Source organism: Rhea pennata, chromosome 1 (genome assembly GCF_028389875.1).
Source record: "Rhea pennata isolate bPtePen1 chromosome 1, bPtePen1.pri, whole genome shotgun sequence".
In the NCBI taxonomy this organism is placed as follows: Eukaryota; Metazoa; Chordata; class Aves; order Rheiformes; family Rheidae; genus Rhea; species Rhea pennata.
The window spans coordinates 1,868,237-1,890,776 of NC_084663.1; the positions used below are offsets into that span (position 1 = coordinate 1,868,237).

At 54.6% G+C, this 22,540-nt stretch overlaps 3 protein-coding genes across 3 annotated transcripts; all 3 read left to right on the plus strand.

The window, feature by feature from the left end:
- The first annotated feature begins 415 nt into the window (after positions 1–415).
- LOC134149724 (carboxypeptidase A2-like) lies at positions 416–9,830 on the plus strand. Its single transcript, XM_062592963.1, has 11 exons — positions 416–480; positions 3,260–3,341; positions 4,109–4,243; positions 5,018–5,116; positions 5,749–5,850; positions 6,061–6,162; positions 6,943–7,053; positions 7,410–7,500; positions 7,950–8,149; positions 9,153–9,237; positions 9,643–9,830. Exons 1-11 carry the CDS (start codon positions 416–418, stop codon positions 9,828–9,830), a joined length of 1,260 nt encoding a protein of 419 aa, XP_062448947.1.
- A 4,354-nt stretch (positions 9,831–14,184) lies between these two features.
- Positions 14,185–17,906, plus strand: LOC134142204 (carboxypeptidase A1-like). The gene is made up of 11 exons (XM_062579027.1): positions 14,185–14,261; positions 14,657–14,738; positions 15,113–15,247; positions 15,439–15,537; positions 15,636–15,737; positions 16,354–16,455; positions 16,769–16,879; positions 17,045–17,135; positions 17,240–17,439; positions 17,543–17,627; positions 17,719–17,906. The coding sequence occupies exons 1-11, from the start codon at positions 14,185–14,187 to the stop codon at positions 17,904–17,906; spliced, it is 1,272 nt and encodes a 423-aa protein (XP_062435011.1).
- A 1,269-nt stretch (positions 17,907–19,175) lies between these two features.
- LOC134142210 (carboxypeptidase A1-like) lies at positions 19,176–22,369 on the plus strand. The gene is made up of 11 exons (XM_062579041.1): positions 19,176–19,402; positions 19,778–19,859; positions 20,040–20,174; positions 20,249–20,347; positions 20,454–20,555; positions 20,759–20,860; positions 20,947–21,057; positions 21,129–21,219; positions 21,713–21,912; positions 21,993–22,077; positions 22,182–22,369. The coding sequence occupies exons 1-11, from the start codon at positions 19,176–19,178 to the stop codon at positions 22,367–22,369; spliced, it is 1,422 nt and encodes a 473-aa protein (XP_062435025.1).
- Positions 22,370–22,540: the final 171 nt, after the last annotated feature.

Below are 22,540 nucleotides of genomic sequence, written 5' to 3' on the forward strand. Positions count from 1 at the left end.
CTACCTCTTTGTAACAAGGAGTGGGTTACTAGAAAACTGTAGTAGGAGAAATATTAGCATGGGAAAACACATGGCCAAGAGTCTACTGGTAGAGCTCCCTTGCGCTCTGGTGAAAGTTAGAACATCCTTCAGTTTGATTCTTATTTTCTTCTACCTAGAAAAATCTTTATGACAACACCAAGGAGCTTTGTGGGCAAAGCCTTGAAAGCAGCTCTGCTGTTTCAGTTCTGAATGTGTCAGTGGAAAATAATTTGAGGTGAGATCAGCCCCCTAATCTGTTGATTACTTCGAAAGCTTTGATATACGTGTGAGTTCAGTCACATGGAATTCAGATATGTTTTATCTGAAAAAAGGTTTCCTAACAAGTGCTGTATAAATTCACCTTTGCTAGATTGATCTGCTGTTTCCATAAAACATGAAGCTGATTTTGGTCTTCAGTGCCCTCTTCGGGGCTTCCTTGGGCCTGGAAACATTTGTTGGGTGAGTTACTTGTGTAGAAGACCTTTCATTTCAAGGCCATACTTTTCAGCTATTCCTTTCCTCATTATCTTCATTTTACAAAATCTGTTTGAGGTGTGTTCTTTTCTCTTCATAACTACCATGTCTCCAAAATACATTAACTTAGCTCCTTGAGCATCTCAAATCACTTGGAGGTAAGGGGAATCGGGCTACACAGTTCTACCAAAGAGTACTGTAGTCCTAATACTGCACTAAAGCAGACAATATAATTAAGCTACTAGGAAACTGGTGGATTTGATAATTCAAGATTTTAATGAATCCTCCTCTTAGCTTGATCGGGGTTTTCCAAGGAGGTAGGTCTAGCTGCAGAGTTAAATTCATCTTAAATTCATGTTCACCCAAGGCTTTTTTCAGCTTCTGGTAAAAGTAGGGATCAGCCTCAAAAGCCTAGATCTGGATCTGAACCTCACTGCAAAGCGTGACTATTCAGCCTAACAGATTTGGTCCAGCAAATATTGGAGCCAGAAGATCACAACTTGGCTTCATATCTGAACAAGCTCAGGAGCTGATGTTTGAAATTCAGGGTTTAAATTCTTTCTCACAAACCTGTGAATGTTTTGAGTTATGAGTAATCACAAAAGATAAGAAGTGAAGCTCATCTGAAGCTTTTATGTTCCACACGATTTTAATAAATGGCCAGGAAATAAATTCAGAAGTCTCACTAAGACTTCTATTTATGCTGTTTTCCTTCTGCAGAAAGTGTGGTTTTATGTACATGAGTGATTCTGTGCTATCACTCCATAAAGTTTTATTTCCATTTCTGGTTTTAATACATTTACCTGAGAATTCACTCAAATTATATGCAGAACTACTCCAGGGAGTTCCACGATCCTAGAACTAAACTTTCAATAAGTCAGAATCTGTACACAGCTTCTGCTTCAATAAATTTTGTTCCTTTCAGTCCTGAAATTTCACAAACCTCAGGCATGGATCATTATTCAAGTGAAAGATTACTAGCTTCTCATTATTTTTGGAGATTCATGTCATTCTCTTTAAATGTTTAATCCTTTTCTGAGCTTGCCTTGCTTAGAAATTTGGATCTTTATTTCCAACCACTGTGTTCTAAAGTTTTATCTGTATATTGCATCACAAAATATCTCCTTTAGATTTGTTTCCCCACAGCCTTACTGAGCGCAGAAGAACCTTAATAGAAGGTAATAAAAAAACCCCAAAACTAATAGACACTTCCTGAGATATAGTAAGTGAACAGCAGATTCTAATGAATAAATATCTGTATATTAAAATGGAAGGATTAGGAACAAGAGATACACATTTAGTTTACAAATCGACTCTAGAGTTTATTAAGACTAGGAGAAACTATTATGGTCATTTAATCTGGTCTCCAGCATACTATAGACTGGTTTCTCTTGGATTCTTTCCTGCATCACATCCAGTGGTGGTGGTTAGTGAGCCCTGCCTCTTAACAGAAGAATCCAGTCTGGAAAGGGAAGCTTACAATGATGGAGAATCCTATAAAAAGTTGTTGCCATAGTAAAATACTTCACTATTTGTTTGTCTTGATCCAACAGAAGAATCTTGTACCTCAGGTGGCCCGAGAGAAGAACCTGGTGTTATCAAGTGTGTCTCCTCAGCGATGATGTTCACACTAGTAAATAAGCACAACGGAGTTAAGTCCCTTGTTTAGCTTAGCCTTAATGCAGCTAAGGATCACACCAGTGCTTTGGCCACAGCGCCCGTCCCAGGCTGTGCTTTCAGTTGATTATTGTGTGGCTCCAACGTTTCCCTCTGAATCCGAACTGGTTCCCCAAAATAGGATGTACTATCCCGTGACTCTTGTGCGTGCTTGTTGTTCATCGATCCTTGTGTTGTTTCGCAGAGCATTGGTTGGAAGGGACCTCCGGAGCTCTTCAGTCCGATCTCCTGCTCAGAGCAGGACTTGGAGCTGTTGCCCCTTGTTGTTATCATCTTCCCCTACCTGGAAGAGTTTGGCTCTGTCATTTTTGTAACTCCCCTTCAAGCAGTTGTACGTTGCAATTAGATCACCCTGCCCTTAGCCTGAGGAAGCCCAGATTCGTCAACCTCTCCTCACAGAACTGTTTCCTTGTACCCATTTTACCAGGCAGCCTGGCTCACCCTGTGTTTGGATGTGATATATCTGTCTTTAGAGGTCTAAAAAGTACAATGTCTAGTCTCAGGTAGTTACTGAGGTTACCTCTGTAACCAGTGGAGGGAGGTCCTTTCACAAGGTGGTTCATTCCACCTGTCTGTCTGAATGGTACAAGCCACCCTCTGATTGTATCAGCTTCTGGTATCAGAAGGAAGTTAGTCAACAGTCTTTGCCTAAACAACTGAAGAAAGGTGAGATGAATCCCATATTTTGTATCTGCTCTACTTTTTTTTATATAATGCTCTCCAAGCATTTGATCATTTGCAAACTCAACCAGATTTTTTTTTGTAAGTTCTCAACAAAAATGATAAGTATGTGCAAGACTGATCTTTGTAACTAATTAAAAACTCGGCCACTTGAGGATGTCTTGTTTCCAGTGAAACCTTGGGAACTGCCAATTAACTAGTTACTAACCTAAGGCACATGAAGCAGGTTGGCTCTGCAGGTTGTTAGTCAAACTCTTGAGTGGCGCTAAGTCAACTGCATTAGAGAAGTCCATACTTGCTGCGTCAATACGAGTGACTATTCTCCAAATCCATAATCTCCAAAACAAGCTAGTTCAACAAGGTCCTTTCTCAAGACTGTTTCTCAAGGCTTATTGGTTTACTGCAGACACCAGGTTCTCCGAATCAAGGCGAGCAATGAGGAACAGATTAAAAAATTGCAGTTTCTGGAAACGCTGGAACATCTTCAGGTATGTTATTACCGCAGAGGCATTTGTTAACTCTTCAGACCATGGGTTCATCAGGGGTAGGACTTTGCGTCATGTTCAGTGCCTGCATTCAAAATCTCTCTCGACTGGGTTTACAATCATAGTTGAACTGATCTGCTCTAGACTTTAGTATCACCCCCCCCCGAGTTTAAAATGGGAGTGCTAATATTTCTGTACTTGTCTGCAAGAGTGGTGGGAGGAATTTATTAGTTAGAGTCTATACCACATTGAAACAGTAAAGCATGCTATAAAATCCTAGGTATTAGAGTTCTGACTGCCATTGCAGAGAATTTTTGATATAATTGCCTTTAAAAATATTGATTTGAATAATATATAAACCAAAATTTTAAAAGTCATACCAAAGGAGAAATAAAAGCAGTGTTTCACATTACCTAATAATGTAATATGGAGCTTTTCTTGAAACTATGGCTAGTGAAAAGGAGGCCAGTAAAATAATCATAATAGAAGACTAAAATTTCCTCTTGCTTGTACAGCTGAAGCTCTAAAGTCAGGGAAAATGCTGACTTTAACCCCCTCTGGACCTTTTTTCTGCTCCCAAGTTCATCACATTAACTGGTCCAAGGTTGTGGTGAGGTCAAGCTGAAGAATGGAACATGCTGTAAGCATGATGTGGCGCGATGCTGTCGGAATTATACAAGTTGGGAGAAATCAGTTTTTCTAGAGCTTTAGGGAAGCTGTTTGCAGAGAGCGCCTTCCTCAAACAAATCCATTTTCCTTTCTCGTTTCAGCTGGATTTCTGGTTAAATCCCTCTACCCCTGGTCTCCCTGTGGATGTCCGAATCCCCTTTAACAGCCTCCAAGCCGTCAAAGTCTTCCTGGAGTCCAACGTCATTGAGTACACCATCCTCATTGAAGACCTGCAGGTAGGCAATGCTATAGGTGTATGATTAACTTCTATATCCGGTGGAAACAAACAGCAGTTCATGAAGTGGCCTCGTTCATTAATTCATGCACTGTTCAACATTCTGCTTTCCATGACGAGTGCTTCCTTTCCCTTGCTATGGCAGACTGTGGATTAAGCCACCGTTTCCCCAGAGATGGTTGGTGGACCACTGTTGCCCTGGGAAGCTGTGGAGATCACTCTGAGGATGCTCTCCGAAACCATTCGGAACAGCGACATTATTGAACTCGTTAGTTCCAAGGGGCTATTCTGATCGTGAAATTTTGTGCGATCTTCTGCCGTCAGAAGTTTGGGGGTCACCGCAGTACGTTAGCTGTAATTCAGAACAGCTCTGGACATCATAACCTGAAAGAACTGTGCAGCACAGTGTGACGGCAAAAATCACACTCCTGGGCACTAATCTGGTATTGCTTCATGAGCAGTAAATCCAAGACGGCATCTAAAGATTAACTCAGCCAAAACACTGCCTTTTTTTTCAAGCTTTCCAACACTAGTATCTTCTTCATCTTAACAAGTGTTTTAAATTTACTGCTGAGCAATTGAACACTAGTGATCTTGCCTTCTTCACTACAGCGAAGTCCAGCAGAAACAGCAGTTTGCTCCATAGCTGTGTGAAGCTTGGGACTGTGTCCAGAGCCAGTACGCGGTGGCATCATCTCATTATTTGAGGTGAACATTGGGCGAGAAGTCTGCCAAGCAAGCAGGCTTTTCTCCACATTTGAATGGCTTGTTTTAGGTTGTACTAGATGAAGAAAAGCAAGCGATGGCCTGCAGTCAACAACGGGAGCGCAGCAGCAACACTTTCAACTACGGAACTTACCATTCTTTAGCTTCAGTGAGTAACTTGAATCCAGCTTTTGGGGAAGATGATTCTTTTTTCCTGGCTTTTTTTTCACTCTCGCTTTGATCAAATCCAATACTAGGATCTAAAATTCCTTTCTGGCTTCTTCTGGTATGTGGTTTTATTTTAAATGGATTTTTGTGTGTGTGGTCAGCACAGTGGGACAACACTCTCCCTCAAAAATTGTTGCAACTGGCCAGTGTTGATCTCATTTTTTTCTTAAACTTTTGGACAGAGCTCTATCAAAATACTTCCTTCTGACCCCTCAGAAATATCTCAGAAGAGAGTGAAAAATAAATAAATCTTGAAATAGGGAAATACAGGAAAGCTCCAGCCATCAAGCAGAGCAGAGGATAAGGTGTTTTTACTACCGGGAGGTTCTTGGAGTGGATTGTGAACTTGTTCTTGGAGTAAATGGATCTTGAAGATACAGCAGTATTTCCTGCTGCATCTGAGAAGCTGGGAAATAGCACTGACCACACTAACGTAGGGTGAGCTGGGGCTTTGGAGAGGCCGTGCTAATGCAGGCAGGAGGTGATAAAGTGGATTTCACCAGATCCGACAGAATTCATAAGATTTTTCTGGGATAGATGGAATATAAGTATCATCCTGACTTTTAATTTTAGATTTATGAAGAACTGGATAATCTTGCACATGAGCACAGCAGCATTGTCAGCAAGCTGAAGATTGGGGAATCCTATGAAAAGCGGCCTTTGTATGTGCTCAAGGTATGGTTCCTGTGTATATAACATATTCAAGAGTGTATGGCTGTGTGTGTGTATGTACGTATATTTATGAATATATATCTGCTATACAATTATTATAGATTGTATTATACAGGGACGTGGTACAATTCAGTTCAAAGCATCCCAGTCTATATGGGATGTTTGACTAAGAGGTGCCAGCAAGAGTTTTACAACTTTTTGCTTTATTCACAGTTCAGCACTGGAGGAACCAACCGTCCTGCAATCTGGATTGACGCCGGTATCCATTCCCGAGAGTGGGTCACCCAAGCAAGCGCATTATGGATAGCTAAAAAGGTCACTTCAGCAGTGATTGATTTTCTTTTGTCTTAGGAATGCCATTGACTATTTAAATGTATATCTACCGCACCTGTATGTACTTAACCAGGTCTGCTGCCTCTCCTTCACCTGTCTTGAAATGCAGCTGACTCCAGGCAGAATAATTTTAGGCAACTGTTTAGACACAGAATTGAACTATTACAACAGCAGGGAGAAGTTTAGGTAGGCAAAATGTAGTAGTCCAGGTGGAACAGTTGATGACTCCAGGGCTGATAGCTTTATGAGTGACTGAGGACTTTGAGAAAATTAAGATTAGTTTGAGAAAATTGTTGTTAGTTTGCTACTTCAGTCTGCAGACACAGAGGAGCACTGTGTAGTTGCCTTTCACAAAAGTGATAAAAAATTCCAGCTCTATTCAAATGAGCATTTAAATTCCACTAAAAATGAGTAAGCCAGCAGAGAAGTGCAGCATGATTATAGATTCCTAAACTGGACTAATTCATCTCGATCCTAGTGCTAGCTTTGGTACATTCTCAAGGACTTGCAGCAGAAAATTTTGTTGCCCTCTCCCATTACATTCCTGTCTTCTGAATATAATAGTAGAGCAGATTAATTGCTCACTCCAAGCTTTAGAGCAATTTTTTTAACAAGGAACAGTTTACTGCCAGCAGATAATTCATGTTTCTTGTTTCCTGCCCAGAAAGCTAGACATGCCTCTGTACTCAGCCGTTAGAGTGTGAGCATGAGGGAAGGAAATACGCTGATCATCACGTTGTGCCATATTTTATCTCTGCTTAGATTGCTTCTGACTATGGCAGTGATCCATCCATCACCTCTCTGCTGAAAAAAATGGACGTTTTCCTGCTGGCAGTCACAAACCCTGATGGATATGAATTCACTCATACCAAAGTGAGTAAGCACACTGCATCTAAGCTGATTTAGAAAGCTGCCATGCTCTTCCAAGGTGACATTAAATGTGAGGGAAGTAGGTTCCAAAAGTCCATTTGTTAATGCTGTGACAAGGAAATGCAAAAGAGTCGGGCAGCCAACGATTGCTTGTCTAATCCATCTTTCTTCTTCACTGTAAATTCACCAGCTCTTTGACTGTTTCCATTGGCGCATCTTGGCAGTTCTCCCATCGGAAATAATCCTAGGCTTGTGCCTAGGATCACCTCCCGGTGAATGGGAACCATTTCTGGGTAGCAGGTGTAATGCAAGCCCTGAGCTTTGTTCCTTAGCAAAGCCACAGTGTTGTTGTGTTTTAGAATCGCATGTGGCGGAAGACACGCTCCAAGAATCAAGGCAGTCTGTGTATTGGAGTTGATCCAAACAGGAACTGGGATGCAGGTTTTGGAGGTAGGAACAAAGTTTTTGGATTCTGGCTGTCACTGTGGAGAAGGTTCCCCTTCACAGAGTCAGTAAGGTTGGAAGGGACCTTTGGAGATCATCTAGTCCACCCCTCCCCTGCTCAGCACTTTCACGCTCCTGGATCTTGTTACACAGGAACAACAACCTCCAACAGCAGCAAAATGGTCAAAACAGCAAAATGGTCAAATATAATAGTAGTTGCCTTTTCTAATGGTAATTTCTTACTGACTAGTTGCCAAAGAGCTGAAAATGAGACAAATAACCTGCACCTTCTGGCAAAAAGTCTCTTCAGCATCCGTACTCTATCACTGCTGTCATCCATCATCATTCAAGGCTTTGCTGAAGACCTGTTTTTAGGAGTCACACAACCTTGTGTTGGTCTGCTTTGTCCTTCCCCGAACACCAGTCCTTACTTTGCTCTCCTTTTGTGCCAACAGGTCCTGGAGCCAGTAGTAATCCCTGCTCTGACTCTTACCATGGGCCCAGTGCCAACTCAGAGGTGGAAGTAAAATCTATTGTAGATTTTATTAAGAATCATGGAAAGATCCTGGCCTTCCTCACCCTCCACAGTTACTCTCAGCTCTTGATGTATCCCTACGGCTATAAATGCACTAAACCAGCAGACTATGCGGAGCTGGTGAGACACATTGACTCAACTATATCATCCTCTCTTCTTCCAGCTGGCTCTCCGTACTTGAGTATTGTAGTGAGATAACAGGATAAATGAGCTGAATTAAGCCATCCTTTCATAACTGTAACCATCCATGGGACTGAACGGGACCTATTGCAATGCAATACCTTTAAAAAGATAAGTCTTGGTCCTGTGCAGACACAGCCATTCCCACCCACTGTCAGCCCTGTTCACTCACTCTAAGGCTGGCCCACATTTCCTTCTTTAGCCTAAATGACAGTATTACTATCTTAGGGGGGATATGAACCACACTATCATAGGACAATTTAGGACTGGAGGCCTCTAGTCCAACTGTCTGCTCAAAGCAGACCAGCTTTGAAGTCAGGGCCAGCTTCAAAGTTAGATGAGGCTGCTTACAGCCTTGTCCATCTGAGTTTTGAATGTTGTCAAGGACATAGATTCCACAGCTGCTTTAGGCCCATTCTGAAGTTTTCCATGCTTATGGGGATTTTCTTTTTCCTAATATCTCTGAAATTTCCTGAGGGGCATTTTGTTTGTTGTCGCTTGTCCTTTTACTGTACACTTCCAAAAAGACCCTGGCTCTGTTTTTGTTACAACCACCCATTACATAGTTGAGGTGGGCACAAAGCTGACCGCTAAGCATTGGAAGATCTCTGACTGCCTTGGGGCTCTCTTGCATCTTCTGAACCTTCTACTGACAAGACAGTGGGTGAGATGAAGCATCAGATAATTTGGTTTAGAAGCTTTTATGTTAATTTGCCTGTAATATCATTTCCTCAACGTATTGTGGAAGCTGTGATTGCTGGCACTAGTATCCAGTAATGAAGAAATTCGTTCATTTGGTACAGCTGGTTTTGGGGGGAGTGAAAGCAGGTTGTAAACAAATTTAGAGGCTTCTCTAAATAGGGTTCAGGATGGTGAAATCTGAAGATTTAGTGTCATTAAACGTGGCTACTTTCTGACTCTTCTTCCATCCCCTCCTCTCCAGGATGCCCTGGGGAAAGCTGCTGCCAGTTCCATCCATTCCCTGCATGGCACCACATATAAAGTGGGGAGCATTTGCTCTACTATCTGTGAGTATTTCACCATTCTGAGCTTTATGGGCTATCCCAGGGAAACATGCCATGCTTTGGTCTCCCGTCAAGTTCTCTGACTCACAAGGTCCTTCTTGGAGGTCGTGTTGCTTCAGTGGAGTGACACCACGAGTCAGATGTTGCCAGCTGAGTGTTCACATGAAAGCCTAATACTTGATCCTCACAAATATTACCACTGTAAAGTTCTCTTCTGGATAACATCGTTTCAAAGCCATAAGCCCCAAACCAAGAATGCTTTCACTTACTTGTGTACGGCCTGATCCTGAGAAATTCCCAGCATATTTAGCACAAATTGGCTATGGCAGCTGAGAGTGCTGCAAGGAGGCATAACCCAGATCAACCCGTCGTTCATTCCTTGTGGCTTTTTCTCCCTTTCTCTTTCAGACCAAGCTAGTGGAGGCAGCATTGACTGGACCTACGATTACGGCATCAAATACTCTTTTGCCTTTGAGCTGCGAGACACAGGTAATTACGGCTTCCTTCTGCCAGCCAGCCAAATCATCCCAACTGCAGAGGAGACCTGGCTGGGTCTGAAGACCATCATGGAGCATGTGCGAGACAATCCATACTAAAAGTCGGGATGAGATCCACTGCCTAAATTCCCTTCCCTTGACATGTTTGGGACACTCGTTACTGCATGGCATATGGCTGAATAAAAGGCTTGGGTGCATATCTCCGACAGCAGTATGTGTCTGTATATCAAGAGCATTTCTTTTTGGTTCTCTGTATTTGTGCTTGCATGGTAGACTCCTTACAAGGCGTTACTGATTTTAGGCCCCAGTCAAAACTCTGTAACAGGCCCTGTTGCGGTCTGCCCCAACAAGACAAGGTAGGAGCTGTGATGAAAGGAGAGGAGGGTGGAAGATGTGACTGCTCCTGTGACTAAACATTACTGAGATTTTACAAATGACCTCCAGTTAGAAAAAGAAAACAGCCCCTTTCCCACCTAGATGAAGAGGTCGTCATCCAAGATGTTGATGAGTGCAAAGGCTGAGGAGAGAATTAAAGTTGAAGAGCAGGAAGCTTCAGAGCAAGGGGGAAAGGACTGCTTGGAGAGGAGGCATCTGACCCCAGCCTGTGACTGCAGTAGCTTGTCCGGCCGTGTGCCGCCTCAGGTGGCTTCTGCAGCTGCACCCCTATTAGTAAATAAGCACTCAGAAGTATTCCCAGGCAGCATAATGCAATTACCTATACTGTTAAACTCTCATATATGCTCCCAGGTGTGATTTCAGCCCTACTCCACCTCAGAGGCTTCACATTCCTGTGAAGATTTAATTTACTGGTTCAGCCGGACAGTGACACTGCTGCACCATGAGCTGCTTTTGCAGCTCCTCCTTTGGATGATGTGCTGAGCTATTTTCAACTCTGATTCTGCAGATGTGGCACTGTCTCTTCCTTTCTTGCAGGACCAGTGGTCAATACATTGCAGGGCAGAAGGTGGGGTTGGCTAAAAAAGCCTTTTTGTTTACGGTGGACAACAGTAGCCCTTCTGCAGCACTTCCTACCTCCGCAAATCTAATAAAAAGGGTTTAGAAAAAAAATGAAGGTCCTGGACTAAGACTTTATGTGTTTATGTGTGCACATGTGGGGCAAACCTGCGTCAAGCAAGAGTGTGCTGCTCCTCTTTACGCAGGGTGAAAAGTCCCCCTTGGAGGGGCTGGTGCTCTGGGTGCTGAAATCCTGGGGTTTCTCACCAACATGGGGAACACACACGTGGGGTTGGGAATGCAGCTGGGGCACTCCTGGTTCTCCACCGTGGAGGCAAGGAAAGGTTGGGCTTCCCGGTGCAGCGCCTGCTGCCCCCAGCCATAGGTAGAATCATAGAATCAGTAAGGTTGGAAGGGACCTCTGGAGATCATCTAGTCCAACCTCCCTGCTCGGCAGGGTCACCTAGAGCATATTAGACAGGGTTGCATCCAGGCGGGCCTTGAAGATCTCCAGAGAAGGAGACTCCACAACCTCTCTGGGCAACCTGGTCCAGTGCTCCATCACTCTCACAGGGAAGAAATTCCCCCTCACGCTCAGGCAGAACTGCCTGTGCTTCAATTTCTGCCCATTGCCTCTTGTCCTGTCACATGGGACAACTGGAAAGAGTTTGTCCCCATCCCCTTGTCACCCTCCCTTCAGGTACTTGTACACATTGATAAGATCCCCCCTCAGGCTTCTCTGCCCCAGGCTAAGCAGGCCCAGCTCTCGCAGCCATTCCTCAAGGGCAGATGCTCCAGCCCTCGGATCATCCTTGTAGCCCTGCGCTGGACTCTCTCCACTAGCTCCATGTCTCTCTTGGACTGGGGAGCCCAGAACTGGACGCAGTACTCGAGATGAGGCCTCCCCAGGGCTGAGGAGAGGGGCAGGATCACTTCCCTCAACCTGCTGGCAGCACTCTTCCCAATGCACCCCAGGAGACCATTGGCCTTCTTGGCCACAAGGGCACATTGCTGGCTCATGGTCAACTTGTTGTCCACCAGCACTCCCAAGTCCTTCTCTGCAGAGCTGCTCTCCAGCAGGTCAGCCCCCACCTCGTACTGGTGCCCAGGGTTATTTTTCCCTGTGTGCAGGACTCTGCCCTTGCCCTTGCTGAACCTCAGGAGGTTCCTCTCCGCCCAGCTCTCCAGCCTGTCCAGGTCTCTCTGAATGGCAGCACAGCCCTCAGGTGTGTCAGCCACTCCTCCCAGCTTGGGATCATCAGCAAACTTGCTGAGGAGGCGCTCTGTCCCCTCATCCACGTCACCGATGAAGAAGTCATTGATGAAAATGGTAGGGGCACTGCAAAGCGCCTCTGCCGTCCCTGGGGGAATTGCAACCCACTCACGAGGGCTGGGTTTGGCCTGCACTCCAGAGAGCCAAGGGAGCCCCTAGTAGCTGGCACGTCCCACTCTCACCGTCCCGGCCCGTCGTAGTCATAGGATGTTCTGGAGGCCCCATGTTCGCAAAGGAACTAGCTAACAGATGAAGGCCACTTCGAGGCTTACTGAAGGCAAAGATTTGGGCATGACCTGTGCTGCTGACCGCTAAGGTTGTCCTGGCGTGGCCTCACCGTGAGTTTATCCCGGCCCTTTCCTCTTTCCCTAGCTCTGGCCACCAGGCATGGTCAGAGAGGGGTCCACAATGGAAGGACCCCTGCTCTGACCCAGCGTGGCCGGGCTTGAGCGTCCTGTGGGCTCCCTTGTTGTGTTCTCCAGCTTCTTGGAGCTTCTCGTGCCCCAGTTTCTCGGGACTCATGAGCCAACACCTCCTGGCTGTGCTTCCAAGCCACCAAAGCTTCAGGCATGAGCAGTCCCTGGCGCAATAGTTATCCAGTCTAACGGGTTTATCTTGATGTCCTCGGCTTCCCCCGGCAGCTGGTGAGCTACTCACACCTTCGGGAGCGCAGCTGGAGAACAAACTTGCCCGGCGCGAGAGGGTGAAACGTGGGCTCAGACCCAAAGGACGCAAGGCCGTTGGCAGGGAAAGGCGGGTGAAGGTGCAGGTGAGGCTTCAGGCAGCTCCCCGTGGGGTTGGTGTGGGGTTGAAGGAAGCCTGGGCAGGGGGCTGGGGACTCCGCTGGCCCTGCGCCCACCAGCCGTGCTGTTACCCAGCCCGTGCATCTGCCGGTCCCTTCCCACCGGTGCTCGGCGACTCTCCGGGACGGTGCTGCGTGGCCGGGCTGCCCCATCCTTCCACGGCTCGTGACGGAGCCGAAGCGCCGCTGCCGAAAGGTTGCCGGTCCCCGGATCCGCCTGAGCTGCTGCCTCCCGCGTGGGCAACCCTGTGAGCGGTGGGCGGCCAGCTGCAGGCGCCTTCGCACGGGGCTTCAGACTTCAGCTCTGGCCTTGCCCTGGCTTTGAAGCTCCATCCAGGCAGAGACCACCTGAGCTTCTAGGTTGTCTTGTCCCTCTTCTTCTAAGTGCACGGCTTGATGACAACGGCATCCGGTTTTGGGACCCCCGCACTACCAGAAAGACATTGATAAACCAGAGTGAGCTCAGTGGAGGCCACCAAGATGGTCGGCAGATGGACGCAAGCCCTGTGAGGAGAGTCTGAGGGAGCTGGACTGGTTCAGCCTGGAGAAGACACCTACAAGCAGCTTTCCCATACCTGAAGAAGGTTATTGAGACGACAGAGCCAGGCTCTTTACCCCTCGAAGGTGCATGATAGGAGGTGAGATACAACAGCATCAGCTGAACAAGAGTTGTTCAGATCGGATGTAAGGAAAACCCTCTCCACCATGAGAACAGACCAGCAGCAGTCCAGATCGCCCAGAGAGCTTGTGCAGTCGCCGCCCTTGAGGGGTTTTAAGACCCAACCAGATAAGGCCCTGAGTAACCTGGTCTGACCCCAGAGCTGATCATGCTTTGGGCGAGAGGTTGGACTAGAGACCTCCTCAGGTCCCCTCCAACCGGAATTATCGTGTGATCCTAATACCCTGCCTAAACGAGGACCTCTTTCCCCACCCCACCCCCCCGTCCAGGTCTCCTTGTGCGGAGCAGCTGGCGGGCCCAGCCCCGTGGCTCCCACCGGCGCTGCCCAGGGGCCAGCTCCGAGATGCCACCGCGCTTGGTCATTCCCGGCAGGAATCGCCCGCGTATTGTGAAGCCACAAAGGACATCCCTGACTCCGGTCCTCTGCTCGGCGGAGCCCGGCACCTCCAACGCCCGCTGCGGCGAGCCAGGGCGCGGGGAAAACTGCCTCCCCGGCCGCCCGCCGCAGGCCCGGGGCCTCGAGGAGGATGTTTTCGGAGTCTCCCCGATTTGGCGGCTCCTTTATTTGCTTCTCCAAACAAAGCACACGGGGTTTTGGCTCCGGAAAACTGTTCCTTGCTTATCTGTTTGCTGTGTACCCACCAGCCCAGCATGGGCAGCAGATGTGACCTTGGCAGGAAGGTCCCCGAGGTGCCCCAGTAGGACACCTGGGGGCTATATAGGCCCTCGGGGCCAAGGCCCGGCTATGTCCACCACCACGCGAGGCCTCCTGCTCGTCGTCGCCGTCGTGGCCGCTGCCTGCGGCGAGGAGCTCTTCGTGGGGTGAGTCCTGCTGCTCCCCAAGGAACACGGTGGCCATGAATCTTCTGGAGCCCTCCTTTCCTGGGCTGAGCAGAAACACCCTTCTGTCTTGCTAAATGTTGGTCCCCGCTTAGCCGCTTCCCAACATTTTGGGATGCTCTTTGACCCAGGGAGGTGTTCAGAAGGTGTCTCAGACCACCCAGCTCTCTGGTGCTTGCTCTTTTTCCCACCACAGCTGCTTCAAAAGTGCATTTATTGGTCTTGACACCCCCCCCCCAATGACCAATTTCATTTTAAACCTGCTGAGTGGTCGTAGCCTTTTTCCGGGCGGATCGAGCACCCTGGTACATGTCTCCCCCTCATCTGCTACCCTTCCACAAGAAAGAAAATCTCCTTTTGCTCTTGACTTCCCGTAGAGACCAGGTCCTGCGCGTTGTGGTGCGTGCTGAGGAGCAGCTCACCCTGCTCCGGACTCTGGAGGAGAAGGTGGAGCTCCAGGTGAGCGCCCATTGCCCCGGTGTCGGGGCTGCGCTCCAGTTGAACGCATATCCGCTATGTGGCACAGCTCCGCCAGATCCACCACCAGCACGGTTCCTCCTACCCCCCCGCCCACCCCCACACATGCCTGGGTCCTATCACGAGAAATGCGACCTGATGGGCCACCTGTCCCACCTCAGAGGCTCTGATGAGGCCAGGTGGAGCCGCGTTTCTTGCCTGAGACACCAGTGACCACTAAACACCAACTGCGATTAGCCGCTGTTTTCCTAGCACCCCTTGTGAAGCCGCCTGGATGTCCCCCCGTGGCTCCACAGCGCTCTTGGCAGAAGAGCCCGAGGTGCTGGTGGAGCCAACCTGCCCCTTTCCCAAGCCAGGTTGACTTCTGGCGTGGTCCCACCAAACCCGGTCTCCCTGTGGACCTGAGGGTCCCTTTCCAGAGCCTCCAAGCCATCAAAAGCTTCCTGGAAGCCAACGACGTAGCCTACAGCATCATGATCGAGGACGTGCAGGTAAGGGGTGCCCAGTGGGATGCAGCTCCTCGCCTCCATCCTGGTGAGGCTGCTGGGGGCAAACGGAGAAGGTGGAAAGCAGAGGGCATCTCCACTAGACTGCAAAAAAACCACACCTGGTAGGTGGGAGGACCCGGGCTCCCTGGGGTGGGATTGGCCCCTGGGGGCCATGTTTGACTTCTCCCAACCAGGAACTGCTGGATGAGGAGAAGAGGACCATGACACTGTCCCGGAGGCTGCAGAGAAGCACGGACACTTTCGATTTTGGCTCCTACCACACCATCGAGGAGGTGCGTGGCTCAGCCGGGCGTCCCGTCGGCGGACACGTCCACTCCGCCGGGCGATGCGCTTCGGGAAAGGCCGGTGACGCCACTCCTGTCCCTGGCAGATCTACGACTGGATGGAGACGCTGGTGGCTGCTCACCCCAACCTGGTCACCAAGCTCCAGATCGGGCAGAGCTATGAGAAGCGGCCGCTCTACGTGCTGAAGGTGGGTGCTGCCAGGCGGCTCGGCCCGACGGAGCGGGCGGAAAACCACCGGGCACCCGCAAAGCCCGGCGCCGGCCTTGCCTGAGAGCAAAGTGACGGAAAAGTGCAGGCGTGCACCAGCCCGCACACGCGTGCACAAGCCTGCACACGCACGCACAGCCTGCACATATACGCGCACACATGCACCAGCCTGCACGCATGTGCACACAAATGCACCAGCCTGCACATGCATACACAAGCCTGCACACACATGTACAAGCCTGCACACACATACACCACCCTGCACATGCATGCACAAGCCTGCACATGCATGCACCGGCCCACACATGCATGCACAAGCATGCACACACGTGCACCAGCCTGCACACACATCCACAAGCCTGCATGTACACAAGCCTGCACACACACTTTCAGAAGGCAGCACACACGTGTGCAAGCTTGCATGTGTTCGGAGAAGCCTGCACACACATGAATGGACCTGCAGACTTGTGCTTAACCCTGCATGCGTGCCTAAGCCTGCACGTGCGTGCACAAGCCTGTACGTGCATCCACAAGCCTGCACACACAGGCACAAGTCTGCAGGTGCCGGAGGTGACGGAGCCGCGCTCCGCTCGCAGTTCAGCACGGGGGGATCGGCCCGGCCGGCCGTCTGGCTCGACACCGGCATTCACTCCCGGGAGTGGATCACCCAGGCCACCGGCGTGTGGACAGCCAACAAGGTAGGCGCCGTGCCCGCGAAGTGGCCGCCATGCCCGCCCCTCCGAGGCCCTCTGGGGATGGGCCCTCCAGCCTCCCCGCGCTTCCCCTGGTGATCTCCACGTGCTGCCCGCTGGTGGCCTCGCGTGTCCTGCGTTGGTTGGGAGAAGCTGGTGGCTCCTCGGTCGTCCTTGGCCATGGAGCCCCGGCTGTTTCCGCCACCTTGGGCGTGTGGTTCCTTGGTGTCCGCCCGTCCCCCCCCAGACCGCCCCGTGCCCGGCTAGCGTGGAGGGGGGGAAGGTCGAGGCGGCTCCTTCTGCTCCCCTCGCCGCGCAGATCGCCGAGGCGTACGGCAAGGACGCCGCCGTGACCGCCATCCTGGACAGCATGGACGTCTTCTTGGAGATAGTCGCCAACCCCGACGGCTTCGCTTACACCCACAGCACCGTAAGCGCCGAGCTGCGCTGAGCCAGCCCACCGCCCGCGCTGGCCGGCGCCCGCCGCGGCCCCTTCCCGGCCGGCGCGGCGGAGGCCGATCTTCGCCTCCCCTCGGCGGCCGGGGCTCGTCCGCGGCGGCCCCGCGACGGCCTCTCCCCGCGCCTCCCCCCCTAGAACCGCCTGTGGCGGAAGACGCGGTCCGTCGCCGCCGGCTCCCGCTGCGTCGGCGTGGACCCCAACAGGAACTGGGCCGCGGGCTTCGGAGGTACGGGAGGCCGGCGGGAAGCGCCGAGGTGCCTTCTCCCTCGGGCGGCCCCGCCGGCGCCGGCGGGCGTCTCCTCCTCCTCCTCCTCCTCGCCCGACGTCCAGGTGCCGGCTCCAGCGGCAACCCCTGCTCCGAGACCTACCGCGGCCCCTACGCTCACTCCGAGAGCGAGGTGAGCGCCGTCGCCGACTTCATCCGCCGCCACGGGCGCGTGAAGGCCGCCGTCTCCATCCACAGCTACTCGCAGATGCTCATGTTCCCCTACGGCTACAAGAAGGAGCCGGCGCCCGACAGCCACGAGCTGGTGAGGCGGCCACGAGCCCGGGCCGGCCCGCGAGCCGGGGCGGGGGCTCATGGCGGCCCGGCCCGGCCCGGCCCGGCGGTGCCCTGCGCTCTCCTCCTCGCAGGAGCGGCTGGCCGCCGAGGCCGCGCGGGACCTGGCCGCCGTGCACGGCACCCGCTACGTCTACGGGAGCGTCTTCGACACCATCTGTGAGTGGCTCCCGCCGCCGCGGGGCGGGCGGGCCGGCGCCGGGGCATGGCCGCCGCCATCGCCGCGGTCACCGGGACCCTTCTCGCCCAGACGAGGCGGCCGGCACCACCGTGGACTGGGCGTACGACAACGGCGTCAAGTACTCCTTCACCTTCGAGCTGCGGGACACGGGCCGCTACGGCTTCCTGCTGCCCGCCGCCCAGATCGTGCCCACGGCGCAGGAGACGTGGCCGGCGCTGCTGGACATCATGCTGCACGCGCTGGAGCATCCCTACTGAGGGGGGCGGGAAGCCCCCGCCGCCGCCAATAAAGCCCCGGCGGTTCCTCGGCTCCCGCGCCTTCCCGGCCCGCTCCTTCGCCTCCCCCCGCCGCCGGGGCGGCCCCTGGGAAAGGGGGCAGCTGCGGGCGCCCGCGCCGCCCTTCATAAACGGCCCGCGGCGGCGGCCGAGGCAGCGGCGGCGGCGGGAAATGAGGGGGCTGGTGGTGCTCGCTGCCCTGGTGGCTGCGGCCACCGGCATGGAGACCTTCGTCGGGTACAGGAGCCCGGGGCGGGGGGGGGGGCGCGGACAGGAGAGGGTGGTGGTGGGGTGGGAGTGGGGAGGGTGGTGGGGGTAGCTGCAGAGGAGGTGGCAGAGGTGAAGGTGGTTGTAATGGTGGTGGGGAGGGTGGGGGCAGTGGTGGGGGCAGTGGAGGAGGGTGGGGGTGTAAGCGGGGGTGCAGGTGGCAGGGGTGGTGGTGGTGATGGTGGTGATGCTGGTGGGGACAGTGGTAGCAGAGGTGGTGGCAGGAGCGAAGGTGGTGGTGATGGTGGGGGTGGGGAGGGTGGTGGTGGTGGCGGTGGCAGCGATGGTAGGGGTGTGTGAGTGGCAGGGGTGGTGGTGGTGATGGTGGTGGGGAGAGTGGTGGCAGAGGTGGTGGCAGGAGCGACGGTGGTGGTGATGGTGGTGGTGGGGAGGGTGGTGGTGGTGGCGGTGGCAGCGATGGTAGGGGTGTGCAAGTGGCAGGGGTGGTGGTGGCGATGGTGGTGGGGAGAGTGGTGGCAGAGGTGGTGGCAGGAGCAGTGGTGGTGATGGTGGTGGGGAGGACGGTGATGGTGATGGCAGCAGCGATGGTAGGGGGTGTGAGTGGCAGGGGTGGTGGTGGTGATGGTGGTGGGGAGAGTGGTAGCAGAGGTGGTGGCAGGAGCGAAGGTGGTGGTGATGGTGGGGGTGGGGAGGGTGGTGGTGGTGGCGGTGGCAGCGATGGTAGGGGTGTGTGAGTGGCAGGGGTGGTGGTGGTGATGGTGGTGGGGAGAGTGGTGGCAGAGGTGGTGGCAGGAGCGACGGTGGTGGTGATGGTGGTGGTGGGGAGGGTGGTGGTGGCGGCGGTGGCAGTGATGGTAGGGGTGTGCGAGTGGCAGGGGTGGTGGTGGTGATGGTGGTGGGGAGAGTGGTGGCAGAGGTGGTGGCAGGAGCGACGGTGGTGGTGATGGTGGTGGTGGGGAGGGTGGTGGTGGTGGCGGTGGCAGCGATGGTAGGGGTGTGTGAGTGGCAGGGGTGGTGGTGGTGATGGTGGTGGGGAGAGTGGTGGCAGAGGTGGTGGCAGGAGCAAAGGTGGTGGCAATGGTGGGGGAGGTGGCAAGACTGGTGGTTGTAGTGGTGGAGGGGGGTGGTGGTGATGGTGGGAAGAGGAGGGTGGTGGCCGTGGTGGCAATGGGGGTGGTGACGACAGTGGCAGTGACAGTGGCAGCGGTGGAGATGGTGATGACGGCAGCAGGGGTGGCACTGGTGGCAACGTGGGTGGTGGCGGCGGCAGCAGAAGCTGCTCCAGCTTCCCCTGGAGCCCGGGGGCGGCCACATGCCCTCCCCACCGCCTGGCTTGGCGGGGGAGGATGTTGCCCGCCGTGCGCCCCGATGCCCCAGTGAGGGCTGCCAAGCCTCGGGGCAGGGCACTCCGAGGGCCAGTGAGGCGTGAGGCCAGGGCTCCCGCTGGCCCCACCACCATCAACATGACCACCACCACCACCACCATGTCCACCACCATGACCACCACCACCATGTCCACCACCATGACCACCGTGTCCACCACCATGACCACCACCACCACGACCACCATGACCACACTATGACCACCACCACCATGACCACCATGACCACCACCGCCGCCGCAGGCACCAGGTGCTGCGCATCCTCCCCGGCAGCGCCGCCGAGCTGCAGAGCCTGCGGCAGCTGGAGGACCTGGAGCACCTGCAGGTAACGGCACCGGTGCCCTCGCTGGAGAGAAAACGAGGGGGGAGAAAATACCGGCGGAAAGGGCACGTCGCGAGGACCGTGCCCGGCCGTTCCCCCCCAAACCGGCCGAGAACGGTCCGAATCTGGGCACCGCGAAGGAAGAAGCCGACGAAAGCGCGGCGCCGCCTCTCGTCCCCGCAGCTGGACTTCTGGCTGGCGCCGCGCGGCCCCGGGGCGCCGGTGGACGTGCGCGTGCCCCCCGGCAGCCTGCGGGCCGTCAAAGCCCACCTGGAGGCCCGCGGCGTGCCCTACACCGTCATGATCGAGGACGTGCAGGTGAGCGGGGCGGCGTGGGGGCCGCGGTGCCCCTCGGCCGCCCGCCCGCCCGCCTGCAGCCGCGTCTCGCCCAGGCGCTGGTGGACCGGGAGCGGACGTGGACCTCGCGCCGGCGGCTCCTGCCCGCCTCCAGCGACGCCTTCGACTACGCCGCCTACCACGACCTCGATGAGGTACCGGCCTCCTCTGCCCTCCTTTATTTCTTAAGGAAACCCCCAAATCCGGGGCCGAGAGCCGGCGGTGGCGCCGAGCCCGGGTCCTCTCCGCTCTCGCCCGCAGATCTACGCCTTCATGGACCTGCTGGTGGCCGAGAACCCCGCGCTGGTCACCAAGCTGGAGATCGGCCGCACGACCGAGGGCCGCCCCATCTACGTGCTCAAGGTGCGGCGGCGGCGGGACGCGGTGGCCGCCGGAGACCCTCCCGGCCGCCGGCCCCCAACCGCCGCCTTCTCAGGGCGAGCAAAACGTTGCGGTCGCTCTAACGCCGCTAATTTTTTTTCTCGTGTTTTTTTTTTTCTTTTTTCTCTTTTTTTTAACCTTCCCCCCGGGGGGGGATTTGCGGGCGGCGCCGGCGGCTGTCGCAGTTCAGCAAGGGCGGCGCGGGCCGTCCCGCCGTCTGGATCGACACCGGCATCCACTCCCGCGAGTGGGTGACGCAGGCCAGCGGCGTCTGGTTCGCCAAGGCGGTAGGGACAGGCGCCGGGAGCGGGTGCCGCGGCCGCCGCGGCCACCACCGCCGCCGCGGGGAGCCCTCACGCCCCGGCGCCTCCAGATCGCCTCGGACCACGAGAAAGACGAAGGCTTGGCCTCCGTCCTCGACGAGATGGACATCTTCCTGGAGATCGTCACCAACCCCGACGGCTTCGTCTTCACCCACACCAAGGTGCCGGCGGCGCTGGGAGCACCCGCGGGCGCCGCCGCCGCCGCCGCCGCTCAACGGCTCCGTCCCCCCAGAACCGCATGTGGCGGAAGACCCGGTCCGCCCGCTCGGGCTCCCTCTGCGTCGGCGTCGACCCCAACCGCAACTGGGACGCGGGCTTCGGAGGTCAGAGCGCTGCCCGGCCTCCCCGCGGCTTTGCCGAGGCGCCGGGGCTGGTCCTCGGGCGGCAGGAACCTCCCCCAAGGGCGAGGGAGGATGAGCCCCGGCCCGGCGGGCTCTCGCCGAGGAGCCCCCCGCGCTCGCCGAGGCCCGGCTGCGGCTCGGGAAGAGCCGGTGCCCTTTGTGTCCCCCCACCAGGGAGGGGGGTCAGGGACGGGCTTTGCCCCGGGCCTGCTCCGTCCTTGGAAACGGGGACGTGGGGTTGGGTTCCACCAGGACCCCGGTGTCCCTATTGATCAGCGCGGTGGGGACCGGTCGTGACAGCGGTCACACGAACGCCGAGCAGGAGCCCCGAGAGCGTCCCTTGGTGGCCACCACGCGGCTGAGGGGTGGGAGAGGCTTTTGGGCTCGTATCTACGCCGCTACGGCTCCCTGAGCCGCCCCGCTGGGCCACCGCCAGCAGCCTCCATCATTTCCGCGCGTCCCCTTCCCTTGGCAGGGTCCGGATCTAGCGGAAACCCCTGCTCGGAGACGTATCGGGGGCCCTACGCCCACTCGGAGCCCGAGGTGAAGGCCATCGTGGACTTCGTGAAGGCACACGGGAACATCAAGGCTTTCATCTCCATCCACAGCTACTCGCAGCTCCTACTCTACCCCTACGGCTACACCACCACCCCCGCGGCCGACCAGGAGGAGCTGGTAGGGCAGCCCCCTCCCGCAGGCCGCGGCCTCCCCCCTTCCCCGGGCTCACCCGTCTCCCTCCCGCCTCTTCCCCGCAGCACCAGGTTGCCGAAAAGGCCGTCGCAGCTCTGTCTTCCGCCTACGGGACTCAGTACAAGTACGGCAGCATCATCAAAACCATCTGTGAGTACCCAGGGCTCGGCCCCTTCGCCGCGAGGTCCCGGCCCGGCCCGGGGGGACGGCAGCACCGAGCGACTTAACGCCTCGCCTCCACTCACCCCGTTTAGACCAGGCGAGCGGAGGAACCATCGACTGGACCTACAACCAGGGCGTCAAGTACTCCTTCACCTTCGAGCTGCGGGACACGGGCCGCTACGGCTTCCTGCTGCCCGCCGCCCAGATCGTGCCCACGGCGCAGGAGACGTGGCTGGCGCTGCGGGTCATCATGCTGCACGCGCTGGAGCATCCCTACTGAGGGGGAGCGCAGCCCGAGCGGCCGCCCCCTTACCTGGGGGGGAAGGGCGGGGGGAAACGCGATAAATAAACGTAAAGCTGGAAGAGAAGCGGCTTTTGGCGTTGCCCGGTTCCCAGGGGCACGGGGAGGCTCTGCGCTTCGCGGCTCGCGCCGAGCCGGGGAGCTGCCGCT